This window comes from Lynx rufus, unplaced genomic scaffold (genome assembly GCF_022079265.1).
Source record: "Lynx rufus isolate CCGP_SWC_20201006 ecotype Redwood Valley unplaced genomic scaffold, mLynRuf1.p SCAF_8, whole genome shotgun sequence".
Taxonomy (NCBI): domain Eukaryota; kingdom Metazoa; phylum Chordata; class Mammalia; order Carnivora; family Felidae; genus Lynx; species Lynx rufus.
Window position 1 is genome coordinate 64,241,477 of NW_025814896.1, and position 27,494 is coordinate 64,268,970.

General features: G+C 36.9%; 1 protein-coding gene across 3 annotated transcripts in view; it reads left to right on the plus strand.

Annotated features, from left to right (window-relative positions):
• The window catches only part of PPM1B (protein phosphatase, Mg2+/Mn2+ dependent 1B), an 82,892-nt gene extending 68,417 nt beyond the window's left edge, over positions 1-14,475 (plus strand). For 2 of the 3 annotated variants that reach the window (XM_047069476.1, XM_047069478.1), the window contains exons 4-6: positions 217-328; positions 718-775; positions 10,790-11,854. In XM_047069476.1, coding sequence (XP_046925432.1) covers positions 217-328; positions 718-775; positions 10,790-11,095 — 476 coding nt within the window. In that variant the 3' untranslated portion in view covers positions 11,096-11,854. Of the gene's footprint in view, positions 1-216; positions 329-717; positions 776-10,789; positions 11,855-12,707 lie in introns of those variants that run through there. The other variant, XM_047069477.1, reaches the window with a different exon arrangement.
• The last annotated feature ends 13,019 nt before the right edge of the window (positions 14,476-27,494 follow it).

A 27,494-nucleotide genomic window follows, 5' to 3' on the forward strand; every position in this document is an offset into this window, starting at 1 on the left:
TATTGCTGTGTCATAGAACGTTTCCTTTGTTTCAGTTTTTGCTTTTATGTATGCACCTAACTTTTTATATTACTTTTTTTGTTCCTCGTGTGATAGTAAGATAATGTTTACTTTTTTTACATTTGAAAATTGATACTACCAAATAACACCCCTTGTTTCACTCTGTGAATCCGGACTTACCACATTAATTTAGGAACTCTTTTTAAAAACTTGCAGAAATTATGGAGAAGTCTGGTGAGGAAGGAATGCCTGATCTTGCCCATGTCATGCGCATCTTGTCTGCAGAAAATATCCCAAATTTGCCTCCTGGGGGAGGTCTTGCTGGCAAGTAAGTAGAACAAAAAGAACTAATTTTGAGTTCATTTATAATTAGTAATTAATTTTGGGTAAGAAGTATATCAGTTATCTAAAAATGAAATGAGTTGACGGTTCTTTTACTAGAGAAGAACTTTAAAATTTCATCCAAAAGAGATTTTTTTTTAAGGGAATTATTTATCATGTGCTTTGAAGGTGAAGGTCCTATTTCCTTGATAAATGAGAACAAATTTGGGGTTGTGCTGGATCAGTTTCTGAGTGAGATATAGAAACTATGTTCTTGGCAAGTGTTTAAGTGTGGCAATTAATTTTTGAGAACGGTCCAGATGAAATCTTATTTTAAATACTCAAGCTTAGTAATTGTCTGCAATTTTAATAAACCTGAAGCGTAATTTTTTTTAGGCGCAATGTTATTGAAGCTGTTTATAGTAGGCTGAATCCACATAGAGAAAGTGATGGGGTAAGTTTTATTTCGTTTCTTAAGCATTTTAAATAATTTTATAATGTAAATACTAGATATAATACTTTCACATAATGAAATCTGTAATAAAGTATTAGTACTTTCATGTTAAGGAGTCAGTTAAAGTTTAAGGGAATGTATAGAAATGGAGGTAGAGATACAGTTCTGTTCTGTAGATAGACTTGCCACTTAATGGGCACCGAGTACCTTTTTGTTGGGCTGTACTTACTTCCTCCCTGTGTGTCTGCGTTTCCTTCTCCCTCTCCCTTAAATCTTAATTTTGAGGCGAAGAATGTGCTTTGAAGTATCTCAGTTTCTCCTTCAGCAGGCTGCTACCATCACTAGAACGTAGTGATAGAGAAAATGAGCTATTCTTTTAAAGACCTGACTCTCAGTGCCCCTGTGTGCCCAGTTGAATACCTAAGGATAATTTCTTTCTAACCTTAGCGTTGCCGCTGTAGGCATGTGTGTTGAGCTGAGATAACCATTTTTGCTGTCTCTGCTGTGCTTCCTCAGAGCAGAACTCTGTCACTTTGCCTTCCTTACTGCTGTTGATGTGCTGTCAGCCGCGTCTCTGTAGTGTTTTTATCTTGGTACTAGTGCCAGAAGACAAAACAGTGCCTCCTTCTCCTCCTCCTCCTTGTCCCCCTCCTCCCTCCTCCTCCTCCTCCTCCTCCTCCTCCTCCTTTTTTTTTTTTTTTATTTGTCCTGTATTTCAAAGTCAGTAATTCAAATAAGTATTTTCTCGTAGGGTTTTGAAGTTTTCGGACGTCTGTAAATGAATAACTTAATTTTTAACACTTATGCTTGAAAGATTTAAGGGAGCCCAAGTTAGTAATGAAACTCATTGAGAAGAAATAGACTCACCCTCCAAGTCTCCAGCTCCTGGTGACAGGTCTTGAGAGAGACGTCAGCCACTGGTATCCTCTCAATCGCACTGTATTCCTTTTTGTGCAGCAAAATCCTCTTGTTTCTTTTTTCTAAACAATAAAAGTGTCCTTGCAAAAAGGAACATTTTACAATTAATACATTGTAGTGAGTTGAATAAAAGTGACACTGTATACTGCTAATAACAGGATTTATATCTTGGTCTAGAGCAGTGGTCCTGAGTCTTTCTTTGGTGTTCGGTACCTCAGAGTGTTAAGAATTGTATCTAAAGCTATGAAAATTAATTTAAAAACGTCATGTGATACCTTTGAGAACCCTAAATCAACAAATGAGGACAGAAGTTGGGGTGGCCATGACTGAAAAGTTCCTCGTAAGTGGGTGGTGGAGTGAAGACAGGCTGGTCTCTTCAGCTAGATTATAGGTTCCACACAGCATCCAGTACTATGGTTAGGGGAAATAAACCCTCAAAAGGTAGTTACTGATTCATTACTAGCTGTCTAAGTGCTCCTGTTTCTTCATGTGTGTGAAAATGTAACCCTGGTGTGTAATCTTAGAAAATAATTTTGGGGTACCTGGCTGGCTCAGTCTAGATAGAGCACGCGACTCTTGATCTCAGGGTCATGAGCTCAAGCCCTACGTTGGGGGTGGAGCCTACTTAAAAAAAAAATATTTCATTATGCCTTGCCAAATTTCTTTGTCCCTCAAAAAGTTGGCTACTTTTACTCCAGATACGATTTTTAAAATGCCTCAGAACCCTAAATTAACATTGGGGTTAATGTTTTAAACTTTTTTAAAAAATAGAAAGTACTTATACACAGCTCAATAAACAGTGAATGAATAAACAACAGAGCCATGAAACTGAAGAGAAATTCTCAGGATAAAAAACTGGCCTTGAATATGAGTACTGTATGACTGTGTATAAGTTAGGAGATGCACAAGCTTTCTAGTAACTTCAGCAGATGAAACACGGACAGTCTACCCTGAGGTGAAGTGATACAGCAGGGAGACTACAGAACATGAGGCATGGTTCCATCTCTCCTGTCATTGCAGCTTGCCGTGTCCACATAAACACACAAGTTAAAGAATACAGTGTTTCACATCATTTGGTAAAGAATAGAAAGAAGTGACAGAATAGGGAATGTGATTCATTTCCATGTGAACTGTACACTGATTGCCTGGCAAGTCAGAATTACAGATAAGAGGGGATTTGAAGAATGATGAGAATGACAAATGAAATGAGGAGGATGGTAGTTCAAGTGGACGGGAGAGGCAAGAACAAAGTATAAGCCAGTCTTTAAAGAAAGGACCTCATTTTGTCCAGAGCATAGAGCTGCTGTGGTTAAAAAAAAAAAAAAAAAAAAAAAAAAAATTAGGATGTGGGGCGCCTGGCTGGCTCAGTTGGTTGAGTGTCTGACTTCGGCTCAGGTCACCATCTCATGGTTCATGAGTTGGAGCCCCACATCGGGCTCTTTGCTGTCAGCACAGAGCCGACTTCAGATCCTCTGTCCCTCCTGCCCCTCTCCAGTCCCTCTCCTGCTTGTTCTCTCTTTCTCTCAAAAACCAATGACCATTTGGGGGGGGGGGGAAAGAACTTAGGATGACAGAAGTACTTTTGGAGAGACTGGAGTGCCTCCCCCCCCCCTTTTTTTTTTCCTAAGTTTATTTATTTGTTTTGAGAGAGGGACGGGAGGAAGGGGTGAGAAAGAATCCCAAGCAGGCTCTGTGCTGTCAGTGCAGAGCCCAGTGCAGGCTTGATCTCAACAACCGTGAGATCACGATCTGGGCTGAAATCAAGAGTCAGACGCTTATCTGACTGAGCCACCCAGGCGCTCCTGGAGAGGCCTTTTGAACTTGATATTTTACAGAGAGGAGCCACCATCTGTTTGGAGCATAAGAATGATAGACCCAAAGGAATATCTCTGGTATTTTAATCTGTTAGAAACATGTGCAGCATTAAAGAGATGCTGGCAGTCAAGTAGCAAAATAATTGCAGAGATCAGATGATAAGCGTAAACTCATTATCAGACAGATATGCGGATTAGAGAAACTTCCCTGTTTACTATAAAAAGTAACTTTTGCAGTCCAGAGCCCTCTTTTGGGAAATACCACTTTGCCCTTTCAGAATAATCATGACCTTAGAAAAATGTTGAACCATCATCACTAGTAGCAGTAATGTAATAAAAGAACACAAAGAAGCAGAAAAAAAAAATGAAGTCATTATAGGTGTTTAAGTTTTTACTTCTTAAGCTACTGTAGCAGTGAGTGAGGCACAGACGTGCTACATAAGTGCTTCTTAACTTAGATGTGCGCCATGTGGAAGATGTTGCCGAAGTACAGTGGCAGGAGCCCAGGGTTAGTTTACAGAATGGGAAAGACAGCAGAGTGGTGGAAATACAGAAGAGGAGCCAGTTGGGACATTTTATAAAAATTGGGGTTTTTTTAAATAACAAAAATAAAAATTATGTTCAGACATTTTAAAAAATGAGGGGGACACCTGGGTGGCTCAGTTGGTTAAATGTCTGACCAGCTCAGGTCATGATCTCACAGCTCGTGGGTTCGAGCCCCACGTTGGGCTCTGTGCTGACAGCTCAGAGCCTGGAACCTGCTTCGGATTCTGTGTCTCCCTCTCTCTCTGCCCCTCCCCTGCTCATGTTCTCTCTCTCTCTCTCTCTCAAAAATAAATAAACATTTAAAAAAAAAAAAAAAAAAGAATGCTAGTCAGAGTTAATTCGAGTTAATCCTAAGATGTCTGCTTCATATCAGAGATAGAATTATCTGGCTGTAAATGCCTGTAAGTAATTTGGGGATTATTTACGGAAATAGGGATTCATTTATTTTTCTTATATGAAAAGAAAATCTTGTGTATAATGTATTTCAGAAGGCCCAGTGGAATGTAAGTCAGAAATTAAAACATTTAAAACATATTCAGAAAGTTCATTATTGAGAGGAGTCTTCTGAAGTTGTCTACTAAATTTGTTTCTTAGTTCAACCTGTTGGAGTACGTTAAGACTTCTTAATGCAAGCAGTATTGACATTTTCCCACGTAGTAAAATCTTTGGAAGAGTCTAGCAGGAATTCTTAGGTGGTCTGTGAATCCCCAGAAAGTTTTTGAAAATGTGTTTATGTGTGTACATACGCAGTTTTTAACGAGAAGTATAGTATGTCTGCAGTTTTCATCAGTTCCTCAAAGGCGTCTGTGACCCCAAAAGAACAATCACCTAGAGGACCAGAAAAAGTAAAACTGCATTTTGCTCTAAACTGTTCTTACCTTAGGCAGGGCTCTGAGATCATGGCTTTTTTCTTCTTCCAAAATGCTAGGTTGGGGTGCCTGGCTGGCTCACTAGATGGAGCATGTGACTCCTGATCTTGGGGTCATGAGTTCAAGGCCCACACTGGGTATGTAGATTACTAAAAAATAAGCTATTTCATTGGTTTAGGTTCTAATCTTAAAAAAAAAAAAAAAAAAGCTAGGCCGCATCTTATAACTAGAGGTAGAAATTCTGCGAGATCTGTGACTTCATCTGATTTATTTATGGCTATAGTCCCGGCACCTACAACAGTGCCTGGCATGTGGTGAGAACTCAGTAAATACTTGCTAAATAAGAGCCATTTCTATTTATTAATTTCTAGGTGTTTGCTTCAGACTATCCTTAAGTCATATATTTAAAAAAAATAATCTGAGGTTGCTAATTTGTATGAAAGTACATGTATAGAGTTTTATATTTTCCATGGAAAAATGTTAAGTTCTTCCCTCAAAGAATACTTAAAATGCTTTTTAATTAGTATATTACTGATCAAGTAGCCATATAGGTTGATGATTTTCCAAGGGTAAAGGGGGGACTTGTAGCTGTCCAGTTGTTGGATATGTATACAGTCATAGGTGATATCCTCAACACCCTTCTTTTAGAGGTGAGCCTGAGAGTCAGGGAGAGGAAGTAGTTAGCCTAGGTTGCAAAGCTAAATAAATGATACAGCCAGAATTTCAGTCTAAGGCATGGGGATTCCCAGAACCATTGTCTTTACACCTTTCCGTGTTATCTAAGATATTTAGAGATTACATATATGTCTGTACCCCATCTCTTTACTAGCCATGAAAAATCATTCCTCATTCTTTTGTGAATCTCCTGTTTAATAGTCTTAAGATACTCTGGTTTTTAAGAGGAATATTTCATAAAGTTTTTGAAACTAAGCAGCCAAGCCCGATATCTTATCAGTTATTTTTCTTTTAAATAGTACGCATTTTTGTTTGTCCTAATCCAAAATCTTTTTTAAGGCATTTGAATTTTTGAGAAGGGAGGAAAGACCGGACAAAAGCCCAAAAGAATCTTCATATTCTGTTTTCACATTAAGTTTTATATATAGCCTTTCTGTTGATAATTTCAAATAGATCAGTTACAGTAAACATAGCTGCTTTTACATTTTTATATCACAGTTTCAGGACTGTGTGCGTACTAGTCTTTTGGTAAATTGTTTTCTTTTTTACTTCTCAGAACATATTTATGGAGAAGATCTATACTGTTTGAAAATATGCCAAACTTTAGTCTATTTTTAAGAATGGTACGACATACTGCTTCTCTAAGCTGTGTGGTCTTGATCATTTAAATGACTCTTTAAAATGATTTCAGATTCATTAAATTTTACATAATCCTTGCAGATAACAGCTAATTAGATTCTTCCTTAGTCGTTAATTTTATCTCATGAACTCATAGTTGAGAATTTTTAGCTCTAAAAGTTATTTTTAGCTGAGAAGCAGAGGATAGGACTGTACCAAAAACACAGTAAATATTTATTCTTTACTTTTTTCTCCATTGTTTTAGCTAGTCGTTTGAAGAATTTCGCTTATGGCAACTGCATTAACAAATGCTGCAAATAAATACTAGCTAAAGTTTATCTTCTAAATGTGCTTAAAAATTTCCCCCTTCTGTTCACTGTCTATATTCCAGTGTCTTATTTTGGAGAAAGCAGTATTTTCATGAGAGATTTGATTCTTTTAAACTGTGTTTGTCTAGATGACAGTGAAACCTTGAAAATAAAAACAGAGGGTAAAGGTCTATATTCTCATCTCCATAATTGCCTTTAATTTAGTTTGCAGAGTACTTTTAAACCATCCCATCTAATAGAATTTTTTTGTCCTATAATTTCATTAGTCTCTCTGTATCAAGGAAATGCATTGTAGACTTGACTATGAAATAATTTGTGGCCCACTTCTACAATAATTTTAAGCAATATTTCTTTAGTGAGTGTTTATATGGGGCATTTGCTACGCAAAAATGGTTGCCATCATGTATTCAAAAGAACATGCAGGGGGACATTGGTGCTAATTATACCTGTATACAATCTGAACTGTGTCACTTAACTAGCATTCTCACTCTGATAAATAACTTCGGTCTCTCTGAGCTTATAAATTTCCTCACTTATAAAAATAAGGGTTGCAGTACCTATTAGGTAGGGTACCTATGAGGATTAAATGAGATGATATGCATAAAGTTCCAAGTACAGACATTAATTACAGAAAGGAATATGAAATTCTCTTTACCTCAGAGAGCTTACAATCTAATTGGAAAGACTTATTAACAGTTGCAAGGTGGAACTGATGGCTGTAATAGATGTGTAATTGTGATGTAATGTATATATGAGTTCAGGTAAAAAAAAAAAAAAAAAAGTACAGCCAAACAGTAGGTTCCTTTTCTAATATTAATGAAAATCCGTAAGAGAGTTGCAAAACAGTATTGTGAAGAGTCCAATGAAATGGCTGGGTAAGAGGTCTCATCCATCTATCTTTTATCGAGCACAGTAGGGAAATGTAATTTGTCTTGAGATAAAATGACTTTTAAATGTGGTCATTAGCTCAAGTTCTTTTCAGTTCAGTGGCTCTGTGATGGCAGCCATTGTAAATCCATCCCAATTTAACTTACAAGTTTGGTTTTAATTTTTTTTTTTTTTTTTGAAAGCAGCTACTCCTCCCCAGCTAGCACTCCTACAGAATCCACAGAGACATAGTAGACGCTTGCTGTAGTAACAGGTGTCAGTTGGAGAGCAAGAGGTGCTGTATCTTTCGAACCCACCAAAATTGAAATGCAACTAACATAACATTTTCATCAATAAGTTCCAGTAAGAAGAGTCTGTATCACAGGTTCTGTGTATCAGAATCGCCTGGCAGGCTTTAAAAAACTCACCCCACCCCAATGAATCTAAATATCATGTGATCGAACTTTAGGGGGGGCGCCTGGCGGGCTAGAAGCGTGCAGCTCTTGGTCTTGGGCTGTGAGTTTGAGCCCCACATTGGGTGTAGAGAGTACTTACATAAATAAAGCTTTTAAAAAAAAAGTTTAAAAAACTCCCCCCAACCCAATGAGTGTGAATATCATTTGCTTAAAACTTCAGTATGTATATAAGCTCCACAGGCAGTCCTGGTACGAAATTAGGGTTGATCATCACTTCAGAATTTGTTTCAATGCCCTAGAAGGTTTTTTTTTTTTTTTTTTTTAATTTAATTTAATTTATTTATAAAAAGGGAGTTGAGTTTTTTTGGGTCAGGGGGGTGAGGTGGGGAGATTCTTATGCCCTCTATTGAAAGTTCTTTGTGATATACTATCAAGGAGAAAATTGCCTTTTGGAAAACTTGATTAAAGACCAATAAGGTTTATGATTAGCAAGCATTCACCCAGTTGTTCCTTCTTAACCTTCCCTGAATAGATTCAAATGAGAAACTTTATATAGGGAAACATGTTTATTTAGCACATAAGGAAAGGTAAGGGAGAAAAAATAAGAAAAATCTTAACAGAGCACATTTTATTATGTTTTCTCCACCCGGTAAATTTTGCAAATTAAGAAAAACAAAAGTTATTTGGGGCACCTGGCTGGCTCAGTTGGAAGAGTACACAACTCTTGATCCTTGGGTCGTGACTTCAAGCCCCCATGTTGTGTGTAGAGATCACTTAAATAAATAAAAACTTTTTAAAAAGGAAAAAAAAATTAAAAGTTATTTGACAGTTAACCTACCTGAGGTAGGAAATTGGAGAATTCAAAGAAAATAAGGCATCTATAACTTCACTATCCAATACCATCACTTGTATATTGCTGTATTTCCTGTCTTCCCAGGCACTTTACATATAACATCCTAAAATGAACAGATAATAGACATATACATACACATAAAAACATACACAATGCACAGTATCATCTCTTGCTTTTTGCCACAAGGGCACTTTTTTTCCCCCCAAAGCATTCAGGTGCTCTCATTTTTCTAATAAGCGCTGCTATTTATCATGTGGTTATATCAGCATATCTTTGTTTCTTTGTTGCAGAATTGTAGAGTATCAGTTTCCAGAGATGGTTAAAAGTTTATGTCAGATCTAGATCAGTAACCATTTTTTTAGAGTTTTTTTCCCAACTTTTTTTAAACGTTTATTTATTTTTGAGAGAGAGAGAGAGAAAGAATCCAAAACAAGCTCCAAGCTCTGAGCTGTCAGCACAGAGCCCAATGTGGGGCTCGAACTCATTAACTGTTGAGATCATGACCTGAGCCGAAGTCGGACGCTTAACCAACTGAGCCAGCCAGGCGCCCTGATTTTCCCAACAGTTTATGATAAAAACTCCCAAATATGGAGAATTGAAATTATCACAATGGACACCTACACACCTTCTACCTTGATTCAACAACTGTAAACATTTTACCATATTGGCTTTGTGTGTGTGTGTGTGTGTGTGTATTACTTTTTTTCCCCCTTTCTTTCACGAACCTTTTAACAGTACATTGCAGACATCATCTTGGCATATTTTGGCATGAAGCTCTTAAAAATGAGGACATTTTGGGTGCCCGGCTGGCTCAGTTGATAGAGAATTCAACTCCTGATCTTGGGGTTGTGACTTAAAGCCCTACATTGGGCATAGGGCTTAGTTTTAAAAAAAGAAAAAAATGAGGACATCTTTCCAACCATAAATCTAGTATTATAGCCATAATACTATTATCATACCTAATAAGATAAAGATTATCATCTAGTGCCAATTCTGGATTTTCCCAGTTGTCCCTAGAATGCCTGTTGCAGTAGTTATTTTAAACGATGGTCTAATCAGGCTGTTACGGTATCAGTCAAGCATATTAATGGAGTCTGTAACCAAGCCCCCACTTTCTTTTTTCCCTTGCCACTGAAAAAGAAGGGCCTGAGCCAGCTTTGTATAGCATGTCCTACATTCTGGATCATATGATTGTTTTCTTGTGTCCTTTAACTCAGTCCTCTATTCCCTGTTTTCCCGTAAATTGGGAACTCGCTTTATTAGATTTGTATTAAACATGTTTGGCAAGAACACACAGGACATGGCCCTACACTCCCTAATGCATCACATCAGGAGGCACATGATGTAAGGTTCTTCCTTTTAGACTGTCAGCTTAACTGTGATCAGCTTTGATGTGAGAGCGTGTTCGGCTAACGAGATTAAGCAGCTGCTATTGTAGAAACCTGTAAGTTTTCCAAAATTTAATAAAATAGGAAAGGAGTGAGTAGTTTCCTATTCATATCTTATTATCATGTTTAAAATAACTTGTTTATTTTTATCTAGAAATGTTTTAATTGAAGTATTTAAGTACAAAAAGGAAATAAAATTCTTATCCACAGAAGCATTAAAATTTCCCCAAAATCCAGTCTAAATTTATAGTTTTACATTTTGTGTCTCCTCTCCTACCTGTCATTTTGCAGAAGTGATGAAGAAACTAATGTTCTAATGGCCTGCTTTTCTGTCCTTTCCTGTTGCTTTAAACACTAATTTCCTTTTGTACTAAACCATTATAGCCAATTACTGGTTTTTCTTTTATAAGTAAGTCAGTTTTAGGAATGCTTGTGTTGCTGTTGAATTCCAATAGCGGAGTAAATTTCAGATGGGGCTTCAAATGACAGTGTGGAATAAGATGTAAACTAGTTAATGGTAATTTGCTAAAATCGACTTGATATTTCCATTGGAAGTTTTTGTTGACACAAGTAAGACTTGATACGTATCTAATGAACTGTTCTCGTGCTTAGCCTATATTACTCGTGGTAGAGAAATGAGTGCTTTGCTGTGATATGTTATGATATACATGTGATATCCTAGTTTGTCTACTGACACTGGGGTCTTGAATCTTAAAAAAAGGCCTCCGAGGAAGCAGAGGAAAGTGGATCACAGGGAAAATTGGTGGAAGCTCTCAGGCAAATGAGAATTAATCATAGGGGAAACTACCGACAACTTCTGGAGGAGATGCTGACTAGTTACAGGCTAGCTAAAGTAGAGGGAGAAGAAAGCCCGGCTGACCAAGCTGCCACAGCTCCTTCTTCGAACAGTGATGCTGGAAGCCCAGTGACAATGCAGGAAGGCCATACTGAATCAAAAAGTGATCTTGCTGAATTAGACAGCTATAATGAAGATGCAGGGACAAAGATGAGTGGTAAACCCATGTGACCTGACTCCGTGGTAATATTTTTGTGATCTTTGATTTGATGGTTTTTACTTAGGAAGTGTAATGTATGCATTTATAGAACCGTTTTGTTATTTGAACCCTTGGTCAACTAGTTTTATTACATTCATATAGCCTTGTTTTTTAAAGAAGGCCTTTGCATACACCTTTATCAGTTTAAAGTGGACTATTTCTAGAACTTTGAATTTAATAAAGTTATATGTCATTTCCTATTGTATGCCAGAAATGAGGCTACTAGTTATTCAAATCAATAGTTAAAGTCATACTAGACAGGATTAGAGATTACTGATAAGCGAGATTACATTATATTGTGGAAAAACTTGTTAATGTAGAATTATATTGCTTCACATTATTTTACATACTAGAACACTCATCGTTAGCTTTGTAATAAATTTGTGTTTTCTTTAGTAATTTCAGTTCCTCAAAGAATGGCAGATGCTGGCCTGTACTTTTTTTTTTTTTTCCCAAGGATGATGATTTGTGTGTTCTTTGACTTGTTTATATTTTACATCTCTGTAGTTTTATTTTTAGAAGTTCTGAGCTATTGCATATGTGGTTATTTTTCCTTTCTCTGTATTCTTTATTGAAACCTATTTTTTGAAAAATCTATGTATTATTGATACAGCTTTGGTTTGTACATTCTGTATAGCCTAACTACATACATCAAAATGTATGTCAACCAAGTGTTTAGAATGAAATTATAAGTGTTCAAGTCCAAATAAAGCATGTGATGTGGAATAATCTATGCATGTTGTACTTATTTTTAAATCAAAACAAAAATTTTTTTTAACAACCAGGTTTGGTATATTGGAAAAATGCCCCTTAGAAATTCATTTGTATTTATATACCATTTAGAAAACTTTTGGCTTGGCTTTTTTCAGTAACTAAAAGAAAACATTTTGAGAAGTCTTGCTTACTCAAATCCATTCTGTTTCTTATCCCCTTTTTGTGATACAAAATCTTTTGTGATACTAATCTTTGGACAGTATGGACACACATAGACATGTCGGAAAATTGCCATGATGAGCGTTTTAAAGATTGCAAGACTGTGATCTTTGCTGTAAATATTCATCAGTTCTTAACAAAGGCAAGAATCACAGGATGTTTTACATAGTGGCAGATATGAGTTTGTTGTTGTTGTTAAAAATAGGTTTTTAAGATACGGGAGTCACATGGGGAAATTTTTTTTACAGCTAAATTATTTTGTGGATGTAGAACATTAACTTTTCTCCTTCGTGTTTCTATTTGTCACGTATCTAAAATTGCTTAACGTGTGCTAAGGCGAAAATTTGGATCTTCGAACGTAGCTGATGTTTTGATCTGTTTTTCCAATGCCAGAATGTTTTTAAGTGGTTTGTGAAAGAGGAAGGCATTTGGTGGAGAGGGGAGGAAAAAACCCAACCAGTTACCTATCTGTATTAGATAGACCCATGTGTGTACACAAGGTATACACTGCACACAGCTCTCTGTAAAAGTGCCTTTTCAAACAAAGGAAGGTAATTTGTTCATCTAATTTTGTTTTCTTTTGAAATTCAATCCAACCCGGAAGTGGTGTAGGTAAATAATAATAATATTCTTCCTTTTCTCTTCCTGTAGGGTGCTGGAGATCTAGAAGACCCATGGTAGCCTTATAAACCTTCTAAAATGCTTTTGATTCTGAAAATTGGGGGAAAAAAACTTTTAATCACAATTTGCTTCAATACAAGGGAAACATATTCTTGTGGATTCCCACCGTTTTGTGATATGAGCAGAAAATCATTAGCATTTCCCACCATTTGTTCATATTTGTGTTTTCTGATAATTGCCACTTGTAGCATTGCCTGTACTGCAGTATTTTTCGCCAACCTCAGGCATACTGGTTACACCTGTATTGAACTTTGGGCCCTAGGAACCAACGGAGTGATTTCACCACAAATAACAAACTGTGCCCAAGGTGCATGGGAATATAGTTAGCTGTACTCTGAAGATACATTATGTTTTCGTTTTTGTTTTTGTTTTAGACAAGACACACAACATATAAGCATGTAAGAGTAAAGAATTGTATGGGATGCTCCTTTCTCAGTTCACCACGTTGGAAGCCTTTTGCAGCTCTGTGGCTTGAGATTTCCTTTGAGCAATTTACTATAGGATATATATTTATTATTAATTGTTATTTAATTTTTTTTTTCTAATTTTACCTGTATTACCAAACTGGGTTCTCCGATAATGTCCAAATTGTAATGTTGCCTGCTTCAAGATAAAGTGTATTTGGCAATAATATTATAAACCCTCACAAATTTTATGCATGTATCTACTACATCCTTCAACTCTCACTAGAAAATCTTTTGAAACCAAATGGGTTAATTTATGGCTATTTATAATTTGCTTTGACATCTCACTGCTGCAAATTTTTTTAAATGATGAGATTTGCCTTTATAATGTAAATTGTGATTTTTGTTTTACATGTGGGTTTCTATAGTTTTACTTTTTCAGCTTTTAAGATACAACTTTTGTGTGTAATTTGGTATAATTTTTAATTGTTTACGTTATTTTAAAAGCTCAGAATATCACATTGAAATGACTATAAATACATTTAAAATTATCTATTTTAGATCTAAGGAAATATTACAGAGATATTTTCATGGGTTCAGTAACCTTTCATTTTATAACATTGGGCACGGTACAGAGTGGCTATCACATAAGGTACTTGAAGATTATTTTAATTCTATTTTTACAATAACCTTGAATTCTTGAATTCTTTTGAGTTTTGCATGTAGTAAAATCCAATTAATGCTGAACATGAAGAGTAAAATATTTATCTAAAAGAAGCTATTGGGGTAGGAGAAGCGATGAATGTATCCATTTGTACATGGTTTACATGTTGTGGATGCTTTGTAAACATTATCCTATATGTTTAAATTGTGTTTCAGCAGGATGTAATTGCCCTTGTGTGTAGTTAAAATGAGTCGTCATCTGGTCCTGTGTGAAATGGAATTCATGATATTTTCTGTAACATTTTCCTGAAGCTGTTTCTGGAGAGCCACACCATTTGAATACAGACAGCTTTCCTGATCATTTGATTTATTGTGCACCTGATTTTTGGTCTAAAGGAATTATTGCCACAATATATTTTATTTATTCCTTAGATTTTAGCCTTGTAAATTAAAGTGCTTTACATGATGATGTTAAAAGCTATCTGTCCCTTTACCGGGTTTGGGGGGTTGTAAAAAGATAGGGAATGAAGAATGCAAAATGGTTTATTGTTCATACTGCCCACTCTGATCCAACCCTGTACTGATAGTACCTTTCCAGTAAGATATTGTGATGTTTCATACAATGCAGTGAACATAACCAACTTGTTACCTAAATAAAGAATTGATAAAAACAGTGTGACATATTACTATTTGGTATGATTTTTAAAAGCAAAAGTCCAGTTTGAATGTTCTTTTTCAACATTTTACATAGTTGGAATATTTATTGTGAAATTTTCATGCAAAGCCATGTGGGTGATTTATAATCCCAAAGAAGAATTATCCAAACTGTATAGGACAATACTGACTAATTCCTTCCTCACTCCAAAACCATTTTTTATGCCACTTTTTCAAGTGGTCTAGTGGCCCTTGACATACAAATAATGTGTGAATGAGAAGAAAAACCTGAATTCAGTCTTCACTAATCTGAATTTTCTAGTCCAGCTGTTTTCAAATATTTTAGTCTTAGAACCCGTTTATATTCTTTTTTTTTTTTTCATTTATATTTTTGAAGATCAAAGATCCCAAAGAACTTCTGCTTTTGTGGGTTTTATTTATTGTATTAGAAATTAAAGCCAGGACATTTATATTGTGTACTATTTTTATTCATTAAAAAATGAAATCAATTGACTGTTAACATAAATAACATTGTTTCACGGCAAATAATTATTTTCCAAATTTAGAAAATTATGTGTGACAAGTAGCACTTGTTTTCGTTTTTGTAAACTCTAATGTTGGGCTGGATTTTCAGGTCTGATTGTGCATTTTGTTGCAATGTGGCACTTTGAAGTATATGAAGAAATCTGGCATCACAAAAATACGTATATGGAAAGGGTATTTTAATAGCTTCAGGTAATTTTGAATATTTTGTTTGATACACTGTCAGAACTTCAGAGCTGGTAGTTTCTTGAAGGTTGGATGCAGTGTGAAATCCGCAACTTGATCAGCTTCGTACTCTGTTACACTAAAATCCATTTGCTCTATCTTGTTGGAGTTTGAATGGATCTCCTACTTTGGCATGATTTTGTAACATCATACACTGATCTTTTGGAAAATACCGTTTCATCGAATTGTGCTTTCTTTAGAATATTGACACATTATTATGCAGTGTTTAAGATTTTCTTGTTACTATAACTGATCTCCTCAGAAAAAAATCTTGTTAAGTGTTGGGAAGCTGTCAGGCTCACAGTGATGGATACAGATTTTTCAAAATTCTAATTGTCATTTGAAAGGTGAAATTTTGTCACTGGCAACAAATATTGTCAGTTGTTTTCCTTAAGCGACAGGCTTATTACTTCATTTGTTTCGGAGAAAATGTCTGCTGAATAACCATAGTCTGTCAGTCATTCTTTCAAGGCAAAATGGTGCTTCATGAAAGCGGCTAGTTCAGCACACAGCTTAAGTGACAGCCGTCACACTCAAGCATGCTACAGGAGCCGGTACCTCCCTTTTCATCACCTAAGATACTCAAAAGATGTGTACTCGAGGATAAAGGTGTAATAAAAAAAAAGTTTTCCTGCTTAATCAAGGACACCATTAAGTGAAACAGGTCCCCCCCCCCGCCCCCACCCTTTCTCTGTGTGTGGCACGAAGAGAACAGTAGCAGCTGATTAGTTTGTTGTCTGTCTGGATACACACCAAGGGGTCTTCACTATTACCCACTATTTCTTTTGCACGGTCCATGCAAGTGTCAACATGTTGAAAAAATAGTAAGTATTAGTATTGTTAAGGACGTAGTTCTGATTTCATAGACCTCCTTGAAAGGTCCATTTTAGTCTTTTACAAAGTCTTGGGTGACTACAGATTTGTGTTAAATCGTTTTACCACACCTGAGATGTCACGTCACGTTGGCCGGATAAAGATAGGACTTTTTTTTTTTTTTAATGACCATTAAATGGAGGGGGGCTTTATGAAGTTTTTTTGTTAAGGTTTTTCACTTAGCTGAACATTCAAGCAGAGTTGAGTGAAGTTGCCATGGAAGTGTTAAAAAAAAAAAAAAAAGCAAGCACTCGTAATTTGTCTCCTGTTTCTTGCCCAGTTATGAGGCTTGGTAATTATAATATTGACTTAAGAGACTTACTGCTTGAGCTTTTGGTTTTAAATGTGTTTAGTTAAAAGTAACTGCAACTCTGAATTCTCCTTAAGTCCTTAGGTTGGTTTTATTTTGGGGATGTGTGGGATTCAGTTGGGTTTTGATGTCTTTTCACAGTGCTTGTCAGGCTCTCTCCCAACCACATAAGTAGATCCTTGGTCTTCATAAGAAACTGTAGCAAAATTTAAAACTCAGATGAAGTTTCCATATAATGAGTCAGTCTTCCTATGTGAAAACGATGGTGCTTGCCATGTCACCTGAGGTGTTCCTCCCCGCACCCCCCCCCCCCCCCAAGCTAGGCTTCAGAATGGCTTTTAATGACCAGGGAAATGGTCATCAGTTGGGGAGACAGGTTACTATAATATTAGCCCAACATTTGAGCTGGAAATTAGAGCCTCACCAATTCATATTCTAAACTAAGCTACCTGAAATACTTGATGGAGGAAGACTGTATAAATAAGTATTCTGACGTTATGAACAAAGTTAGTTTTTAGACAACAAATTGGTTATCAGAAAACTGTGTGTGTGTGTTTTCTGGATGCGTGAAAGTATGCAGTCAGACCAGTGCGTCCGCGTATGTTACTGGAGTTAAACTTCAGTTATTGAAATTAACTGGAACTTGGCCATTGAATTTCTTTTACTTGCCAAATCATAGATTGCATTTTTCAATGATTTCAAATTCACATTTCCTCTTCCAAATTGCCTTTATTTGTATTTTGGAACTAATTGGATTTAACTAATAATAAGGTAAAGCATTTGATGAAGATTTTAGAGCACATTTTGCTTTGGGTGGCTAAATAGTAGTAAGGAAAAACTAGCATATTGTGGTTTGTTTCACATGTTAATACAATGCTCAAAGTGCAGAAAATCCATTGTATTTGTAATACAAAAGCTAAAAGTCATTACAACTAGAATTTAAGGTACTTCAAAGCAATTTGAAGAGTTACTTGCTTTTGCAAATAAATTCTTATGGGCATTATAACAATTTGTTTTGCATTGTATTTTTGTGTTCAGTTGCTTTAAGGTTTTGTTTTTTGCTTTTTTGTTTTCCTATTCAACTTTGGGAATTTTCTGTAAACCCTAATGAGAATGCTAAGCAAGTGTTTATTTTTGTGCATTGTGTGTTACGTTGTGGTCTAGAAGTAAACCAGCTAGCTACTAATACAGAATAAGTTGCTTTTCAGGCTGCGACTACATCCCTGCTGTTCTCACTTGCTGTTTTTCTTGACTGTGGTCTCTTCTCCCCCGCCCCTTATTTTGTTTTAGTTTCATTCTACCTGTCAAATACTTCTGTTAACTAGATACATCATTTCCTGCTCAAATGGTAGCCATGCTCCTCTAATTCAGGAGTGAAGGGTACATGATCTTGGTATTAGGAGGTTAGTAATTCTTTTATCTCTTATATCCACAACTCTAGCAGCACAAAAAAGAACTGTAACTTTCAAGTATGGGTGGAATTGGGTGCCTGGGTGGCTCAGTGGGTTAAGTGTCTGACTTTGGTTCAGGTCTTGATCTCGCAGCTCATAGGTTCAAACCCCACGTTGGGCTCTGTGCTGACAGCTCAGAGCCTGGAGCCTGCTTCGGTTTCTGTGTCTCCCTCTCTCTCTGCCCCTCCCCCACTCACGCTCTGTCTTTCTCTCAAAAATAAATGAACGTCAAATATGGGTGGAATCAAAGTTTTGGGATTTTACCCCCTTGACTAATAACACTAGTCTATAATGGCAATAGTAATTTCTTTAGTAATTAAACTTGTACAACAAATTCATTTTTCTTCTCATAACATCTACCTCTAATGAAAATACTTGGGCATGTATTTGAGTGAAGAGGACCAGTACAATCTAAGGGCAGAGAGGAGACAGAATCCGAAGCAGGCTCCAGGCTCTGAGTTGTCAGCAGAGAGCACGATGCGGGGCTCGAGCTGGTGAACCACGGCGAGATCATGACCTGAGCCGAAGTCGGACACTTAACCAACTGAGCCACCCAGGTTCCCCAATAGTTAACATTTTAAAATGATTTATACTCAACAATAAACTAATAGTCTTAAGAATTTTCATGTAGTTCAAATTCCCTAAAATGTTAGAATGACAAGGGTTCCATTTTTCAACCTCCAGAGCAGTTCTGCTTTTTTCTGTGGTACTTGTTGGGATTCCATAGAAGATTTGATTTGAGTAAAGGTTCTTTGACTTTGAAAAGCTTAAAAGGTCACCAGGGTCAGAGTGTATATATATATGACTTGGCAAATGAAAGTAGACCTACGCTCTTTTACAAGGAAGGAAACTCAGAAGTGTGTGGGCTGAACTGTGAATGAGAATTACAGGTTTTGATTTGTAATCTACCCAAGTATTCAGATTTACATATTTAGGAGGTGGAGAAGGGGAATGGAGTTGTGCCAAAGGCCAAATATCACCCACCATGAGGGGTCAACCACCTCATTACTCCTTCCCTCCCACATCCACCCACCATGTTGGGTAAGTTTTGATTTGGGCCAGGGGTTGGGGAGTGGTATTTACGGGGAGGGAAGTGTGTTATTCCCAACCTCAGGTTTGAATTTATTTGCTCACATTATTACCTCTACATCCCCTCTTCTCTAAAACAAGCTAATGGTTGAGAAATAAATTGGTATTCTTTTGTGTGACTACCCCACAGTGTAGTCCCCATTTCATCATCAAGGGATATTTAGACTATTTGTAACTCTCCACTAAAAAAACTGATGCAGTGGGCGTCCTGGCATGTGTCCCTTTGAGCACATGTACTAGTGTTTTTCTAGTATTTGCCTAGAGATAAAATTACTAGGTTATTAAGTAGTCATGTCTTCAAGTTAATAATGCAAATGCATTCTACTAAAGGTGTATACTAGTCTCCATTTCCACTAGAAATGTACAAAAATTCCTTTTTCTCTGTCCATCTCCATTTTCAGTTAATGCTGGTATTGCCAGACTTTAAATTTACCAGTTAGGTGAACATGAAATAGTATGTCTTCATTTGCATATCTGGTTACATGTGAGGCGAACATCTCTGTATGTGTGGCCGTTTGAGTTTCATCTGAAATGATTGCTCATGTCCTTTGCTCATTTTTCTTTTTGGTTTGCCATTTTCTCGTTTGTAGTTTTTTTATATAGTCTGGATACTAACCTTTGCTTATAAGTGCTACAAAACCTAGTATCTCTCTCTCAATATGTATGTGTATGTGTATATGCACATATATATATATATATATATACACACACAGAGACATATGTGTGTGTGTATATATGTGTATACATATATGTATGTATATACACACATATACATACATATACATATGTGTGCACACACGCACTTTGTGTATGGGGTCTTGTTATTTATCAGTCTTTTATGGTTTGTACTATTGTCTTTCTTGTTCAAGAAATCATTACCATCTCAAGTTCACATATTCTCTTTGCTTCCAGTAGTTGTAAAGTCTTCATCCTATCTCCCAAGCACATATATTTAGGATTTTAATCCATCTTGAGTTTACTATTTTATATAGCATGAAGTCAGGAATCTAATTTTCGGCAGGCCACTAGCTAATTGCGTCAACACCAGGCTAGCCCTGTCTCGTACCAGTTTTCTACATACATGATGCACTTCTTATTTCTAAATTCTGTTCTGTTGTCTTTTTGCGCAACCCTGTCAGATATCACAACGTTTTCATTACTGTGGCCTCATAAATGCTGATACCTGGCAGGTACGCATTGCCACCTTCTTACATAAACGTAGTTCCCTTTAATAAAAACACAACTAAATAATCCACACTCAGGGCGCCTGGGTGGCGCAGTCGGTTAAGCGTCCGACTTCAGCCAGGTCACGATCGCGCGGTCCATGAGTTCGAGCCCCGCGTCAGGCTCTGGGCTGATGGCTCAGAGCCTGGAGCCTGTTTCCGATTCTGTGTCTCCCTCTCTCTCTGCCCCTCCCCCGTTCATGCTCTGTCTCTCTCTGTCCCAAAAAATAAATAAACGTTGAAAAAAAAATTAAAAAAAAAATAAATAATCCACACTCTACTTCTTAGCAGCCTGCTTCCGTTTTGGCATCTAGTATTGAAGAATTTTCACCCTGCTTATGAGAGTTCCTTTGTGTGTTCCTGTTGCACATTTACATGTTAAACTAGCCCAGAGGTCATTCTGACCCCTTTCCTTCCCCTGTAAGGCTGGACCAGTAAAAGAGCCCTGCCGTGCGGTGTTGAAGCCTGAGGCAAATGGAAAATTCAGTGACCACGATTGTGTTTATTTAAAATTTGATGTTTTGTTCATCATGTTTTTCGCATCAGTTTGGTTCTTTTAAATGTCACGGGTGTATTTCTCTCAGTTCCTGAATTTTTTGGCCCCAATTTAAGTGCGTCACTTGATTCACCTTCGGCTCGGCCGATAAGTATGTGAACTTGTGGGCCGTTGAAGTGACTGTCTCTAGACCATTTTCCTCATTTAAGGCAGATGTTGCCAAGGAGGAGTAACTCAACCTCCTCACAAGTACCCTTTGGCATAAACCAGTTTCTCCTGGGGTTTTTAGTGAAATGCTGGGAAGGCTGGACGGAGAATCCTCTGCTCCTGCAGCAGCTAGTTGCTCTTGGCTTATGTTCCTTTGGCAGTGAACCCTCTTTTAATACTCTAAAAATGTGATGCTGAGAGAAATGGCAGGTTTTAAAAGGACGTCATTTAAGTAACAGCATTAATCTCCAAAATTTATTCCAAGATGCACTATCTTAATACCTTTGAGACCGAGAAGCACCTTAGGTCAGTGGCATCTTACAGTAGCCATCTGCTAGGCATCTGTCCTGGCACAGTTGCTCTGACTTGGTAATAGCAATTCATATTTCAGACCCATGGTGGGGCTTTGCATATGGTTGGGACTACACGTGTTAACTCCAATGCTGTTTAAAATGTCTTAAAGATGATTAGACGTATGATTTAACATAGAAGCAAAGTTATTGTGTAAGCAAAACAAATGACAATGTAAGGTTTGTAAAAAGTCTGTCTTAAAAACCTATTATGGGACACCTGTCTGGCTCAGTCGGTGGAGCGTGCAACTGTTGATCTCGGGGTCATGAGTTCAAGCCCCACGTTGGGCGTAGAGCTTACTGGGGAATAAAACCCTATGACAATAAGTATAAAGTAATCCTAAGTGTTATTAAAGCACCATTTTGTCGTTTAATTTTTTTCTTAATTATGCATTAGAAGAGTGGCACAGAAAATGACGAAATCTTGGAATTTGATATATAATTTATAGGTAAATATGTATAAAACATGCATGGGGATGATACACATTAATTTAGGACAGTGTTTATTTGGAAGCATTGGGAAGTGTGAGATCTTTATTTCCACCCCCAGCCCCCCAAAGACCTATCAAAATGTTAACGTTTGTTAAATCTGGGCAGTTAGATAAGGATATCATAATTCTTTTCTGCAATTTTCTGTATATTTGAATTTTTTTATAAAATTTTGAAATAAAAAATAAAATACAGAAACTAAGTGAATTTAGTCATCCTGGATTGCCTTTTGGGGAGAGGGCACCAATTTATAATCCCAACAGGATACAAAAATGCCTGTGTCTTTTGCTTTCTCTCAACTGTTGCGCGTTGCCGAACTGGTGGGTAAGATACTGTAATTTGTGATATTTTCTTGACTTAATTCTCAATTATATTTGATTACTACTGAGATTGAACATTTTTTCCTCATTTTGGCTGATTTTTATATCTTTTAATAAAGCCTTTTTCATTTGCATATTTTCTGCTGATTTATTGATTTGTGAGATCTCTATATATTTAGGAAATCAACCATTCTCTTAAATATGCCACAAATTACTATTTTATTATCATTTGTCTTTTTAAATAAGGATATTGGAGGGGCGCCTGGGTGGCGCAGTCGGTTAAGCGTCCGACTTCAGCCAGGTCACGATCTCGCGCTCTGTGAGTTCGAGCCCCGCGTCAGGCTCTGGGCTGATGGCTCAGAGCCTGGAGCCTGCTTCCGATTCTGTGTCTCCCTCTCTCTCTGCCCCTCCCCCGTTCATGCTCTGTCTCTCTCTGTCCCAAAAAATAAATGTTGAAAAAAAAAATTAAAAAAAATAAATAAATAAGGATATTGGAGGGATGGAACTAAGAACAAAGCACATCTACCAATATGGAAAAGACCTAATTCCTCAAAAACTACTAAGTCAATACCATGGGAGTTTTTTTCCCCAAAAATCTTACATCGTGATGCTTTATTTCTGTGCTTTTTGTTACACAGTAAATTTTCGTTTCTATGCCGGTTCTTCCCACAGGCAGAATGAAGTCTTTCTGCAATGGTTGGAGAGGCACTAGAGAGCTAAGATGCTCTGATCTGAATAGTATTGGATAGCTATCTTTGGTCAAAAATATTAAAGATTATCCTTTTATCTGCCATATGCCATTTGAAGTAAAATATAATGGGGTTTATTTTTTGTTGTACTTTAAAAAAAATTGAAGTAAAATGTACAGACAGTAAACTGCAAAGATCTTAGGTGTTTCATTTGATGAGTTTTGAGAAGCATCCCTTGGTTATTTATATTCAAAAGTTTTAGAATTTGGGGCGCCTGTCTGGCTCAGTCAGAAGAGCACGCAACTCTTGGTCTTGGGGTCTTGAGTTCGAGCCCCACGTTGGATTAGGGATTACTTAAATAAATAAAGTTCAAAAGTTTTAGAATGTTCTCATTTTCTTTAACAGTTTGAACCTTCAGTTGTATACATAGACAATCTTTTCACATTCTGAGTAAGTAAATATTTACATATATTTTCTTTTATGATTTTGCTCTTTTTATTATAAATACATAATGCTAGTTGAACGAACTTTGGGGTAATACTACATGGCAAAAACCTAATGTGGTATTTTCCATTTTCCCCTCACACCAGCTAATACATAAGCCAGTCTTTTCTCATTTATTTGAAAATGCCCTTATACTATATATTCTTGTATAAGCTTGTATTTTTATGGGCATCCCATTTCAGTGTTTTGTATTATGTATCAATATGTCATCTTAAGTGCCATAGTTTATTATACATTTTATCATCTGGTAGGGAAGGTGCTTCCTTATTACTCTGCTTTAACAAAAATTGAATGTATGTTTCTCCATTTGAGCTTTTGAATAATTTGGCCAAGTTTTCTCTACCAAATAAAAATCCCATGAATATTGAGTTGTCATATGCTTAGATTAATGGGTGGGGGAGGGTCATTGATATCTTTAGCAGAGAAGAGCTCCATTCCGGGAAAATGCTACATCTTTCTATGTATATGAGAGTTTTTATGCCTCCCCCCACTCCCCACTGAAGTCTTACAGTTTTATTCATATTTTTTACCCATTTCTTAAGTAAGTTCCATGTAATTTTATGTTTCTTACTGCTGTTATGAATGAGACATTCCCCCTTCATATATTTTTAATTCGTACCTTCTTTGTAGACAATGTACTTAACCATTTAACAACAAAATCATTTCAGTTTCTATCATTTCCACCAGATGGCAGTCTCGGGCATGTCCATCTGTAAACCCAACAAGGCTCTGGTGACAAGAAAGGCAGTGGCTGGCAGACCTTCCAAGCCCCTAAAAGTACAAGGACATGAAGGTTTTTTTTTTTTTTTAGCCCGAAAGAAAAATGAACTCAACATTGTGTAATTGCATTATTTATACTTCTATTAACCTGTAATCTTACAGCCCATTAATGGAGGCAAAGAAAACCTGTCATTGCACCCTTCTAAATCTCTGTCCGTGTGATAAACACCTGTGGCTTTGGGGCAGGATTTTGGTTTTATTCCAAGGATTCTCATGGCTAGAGGCAGTCTTGAATCTGTCATTATTGTTTCCCTTCTCCTAAAAGTGCCATTTAAATGAGAAGTTCCTGGGTCTCTTAATGTTCATGTAAGAACATCTTTCTTTGATTCTGGTATTTGTGATGCCCCAGACCTCTTCTGAAATGAGGTTCAGTGTTTATAGTTAATATAAAGGGAAGTAAGTTTTTAACTGGCTTGCTTTACATGAATACAAAACTTAACCCCCTTAGATTAGATACTTTATAAACTAATTAGATGATGTGAAAGATGTGTTTAAAAATATACGAGGTAGTGGATATCTTGGTCACACAAGAAACCAGCTCAGGCATTTTCTTGTAAATACTTTTTCCAGTGGCCAAAAATTTTTACTTTTGGAAAACACATCACCTAAGTAAGCTCCCCTCTGGTGCCTTTTATTACAGTTCCATTTAACTTTTAGATAATCAGAGAGTGGTAAATGACTGTAACTGCACAGTAACTATGTACATTCCCTTTCTGAGAGATTGTATTTCCACCCTGAGATGAAAGGTGCAAGAAAGTTTGGTAAGAAAAAAGGAACCCCAGTTTGATCCTTGAGCACAAAGGCTGCCACGTTTAATTCTTGCTTTTCCAAAGAACTGGTCTAAATATTCTAAGAAGTAATATGGCAAAAACTTGGAAAGACAGTAGATGATTTCTTTTAGGGAAAGCCATGGAAAAGTTCCTTTCATGTTTTGATCTCTGGGTAATCTCATGATGTAGTATGTAGAATAACAGATTTCTTTAGTGCATTGCATGGGTTTATTCAAGTTTTGCATAATCTCTGAGAAGAATGGTGAAAGCGGTTTATGGCAATCTCAGCTATGTAGTAGTTATTTCTAGAGCACGTTTGTAGTGTACTAAGATATACCTTTAAGACAAAATTGGAATTGATTAGAATTAGGTTCATACTATACCACACATTTCCAGGTAGCTGGAGGTAACCTCAATTATATAAATAAAACCATAAGTTAAATGTACCTGGAAGATTGGCTGTGTAAAAGGAATTCCTTTCTAATGACCCATGTTTGTATTGTATGTATGGTTTTTTTAGGGCTTTTTGCTTTTTCAGGGTGGCCCATGCATGAAGATAGCAGGTAAGACAGAGTAGCCCCTATTACAGTATAAATGTGTACTAACCTATACTAGTGAAATTTCTTTCACCAAGAAAAGTTTATACAATGCTGATTGCTTTAACACTAGCAGAGGGGGGAGTGGACAAAATAAATTACATTTTCTAGACTGATTTCCCATCAAAAAGCAACACACACATTTCACTTGTATCTCAGTAAAACAAGGGGGGAAACACACACACACACACACACACACACACACACACACACACACTTGTCCATTTGAGATAAAAAGTGGCCAAGAAAGCAAATTCTGAATGATTTGTAGTTTTATAGTCTCAAAAGTTATAACATAGTAGTTCTGAAGGATTGTCATTTGTGTGTTCTTGAAAAACAGAGTAACAGATTTTGTACCTGGTCAGATCTTTAAGTGTACATTTATAGGATCTCAAAGTTGGAAAAACCATTTAGCAGTCTCTGGCCTGACCACCCTCCAGGACCAGAATCTATTTTGTCTTGGGCTCTAGTGGGCTCACTGGTCCTTTGTTTCTTCCCTTCATTTGTCTTATTAGCTCTTGAGACCAAACATTTAACAGCAGCTACTGTGATGACTCCTAGCATCTACTCTGTTCTGTCCCCGGGTCACTCATCAGATGGCACGGCTTCAATTGTCTTTACCGTCTAAGACCCTTTCCTGCAACTACTCTGGTTTTCTACGTCTTTCTGAAAGTACCCAACCCAGAGCTGAACATTCATAAGTAGCAGAGCTCTCCTGCCCTTTGTGCTAGTTAATACTCTTCATCTGTGTAGCACCCAGAGGTTGGACTAGCTTTGCTGACACCCACACAGTCCTGTGTGAGTCTTCAGAAGTTAACGATTTTTACTGCTGTTAAGCGTTTTTTCCCCTATCCCGCACTTGTACGGTTGGTGTTTTGTTTAATCTGTGTTCGTTCTTAGTAAGTTTTCTTGTGTTAGATTCATGAACCTTTTGAGAATTTTTTGGGTTCGTGTAAGATCTATTAGCTATCTTTTCCTTTCCTATCACTCCTAAGTTTCATATGTAAACCTTGTATATTGAATGAAACAAGTCTGAGGCTAACGGCCTCTCACAGGCCTTAGAAACTTTTCGGTAGGATCTAAGTTAAACAATGTATTAACCAACCTGTTAGGTAAGGATGTCACGATTTACTGATCAGCCCATATCTCTCCCAGGTTATAAAGGATATTGTGGGATCTTACGTTCCTTGTGGACGTCCTGCATTTCCCAAAACGTTAGTCAAGTAACTGCCCCCAACAGTTCGTGAGGTCACACCTGTCGATTCATAGTGAATGATGTTCTTTTTCCTGAAGGATTAGAAAACACTAGAAGGATCTAGTCTGGGACCTTTCCTGGGATCGGTATCAAGTTGCCATCATTTTTCACCTTTCCCCCCCAAGATTGGAATGGCCTTTACCCTTTCTGGTATTGTGGCTGCTACCCTACTCCACACTTTTCTGTAACTTAAACAATGGGCCACCCAGAAATATTCTTAGGTTTTCAGTATCATTTTCTTGTTTTCCATCAGCATAAAATAGGAAATAAAGTTCTTGTTGGCCCTATCTTTTGTGTATAACTCTGCTAATTCAAGTTTTTACTTTGACTCCTTTCCTGTACATACATGCAAATTTCTGGTGGTGTTTTTGCTTATGGTGTTTTTTTAACATCATTTATGCATTTTTTGAAATTCTGAACGTGTTAATATTTCTTTGTGAACACCGGTGGTTTCTTGTTTTTGTTTATTTTGTTGTTACCGCACTCTTTTTAGGTACATGTCCATTTTCATCCTGTATGTATGTCTTACAAAAATATTTTAAAAAATAACTCTGATGCTAAAATGGTGTATCAACAGCCCTGGCTGGAGTCTCGCATTTGCTCTGGGAAAGGAGATCAGTGCAGCTTCTCTCTTTACATTCTTCCATACCTGTATAATATCCTCTTTCCCTTAAAAATAAAAATGGGGAAAGGTGGCTCTGGAGACGTATGCCAGAGGCATTGAGCTGAATGCAGGAAGGGCCCCTCTGTGACCGCACTCTGTAGCAGGGGGCCTTTTCTGTCTTGTTTTCTTGACTTCCTCAATTACCAGGGCTGCAAAAATAGCAAGTGAGAAAGAAATGATGGAAAGGATGAGAATGGCCCAC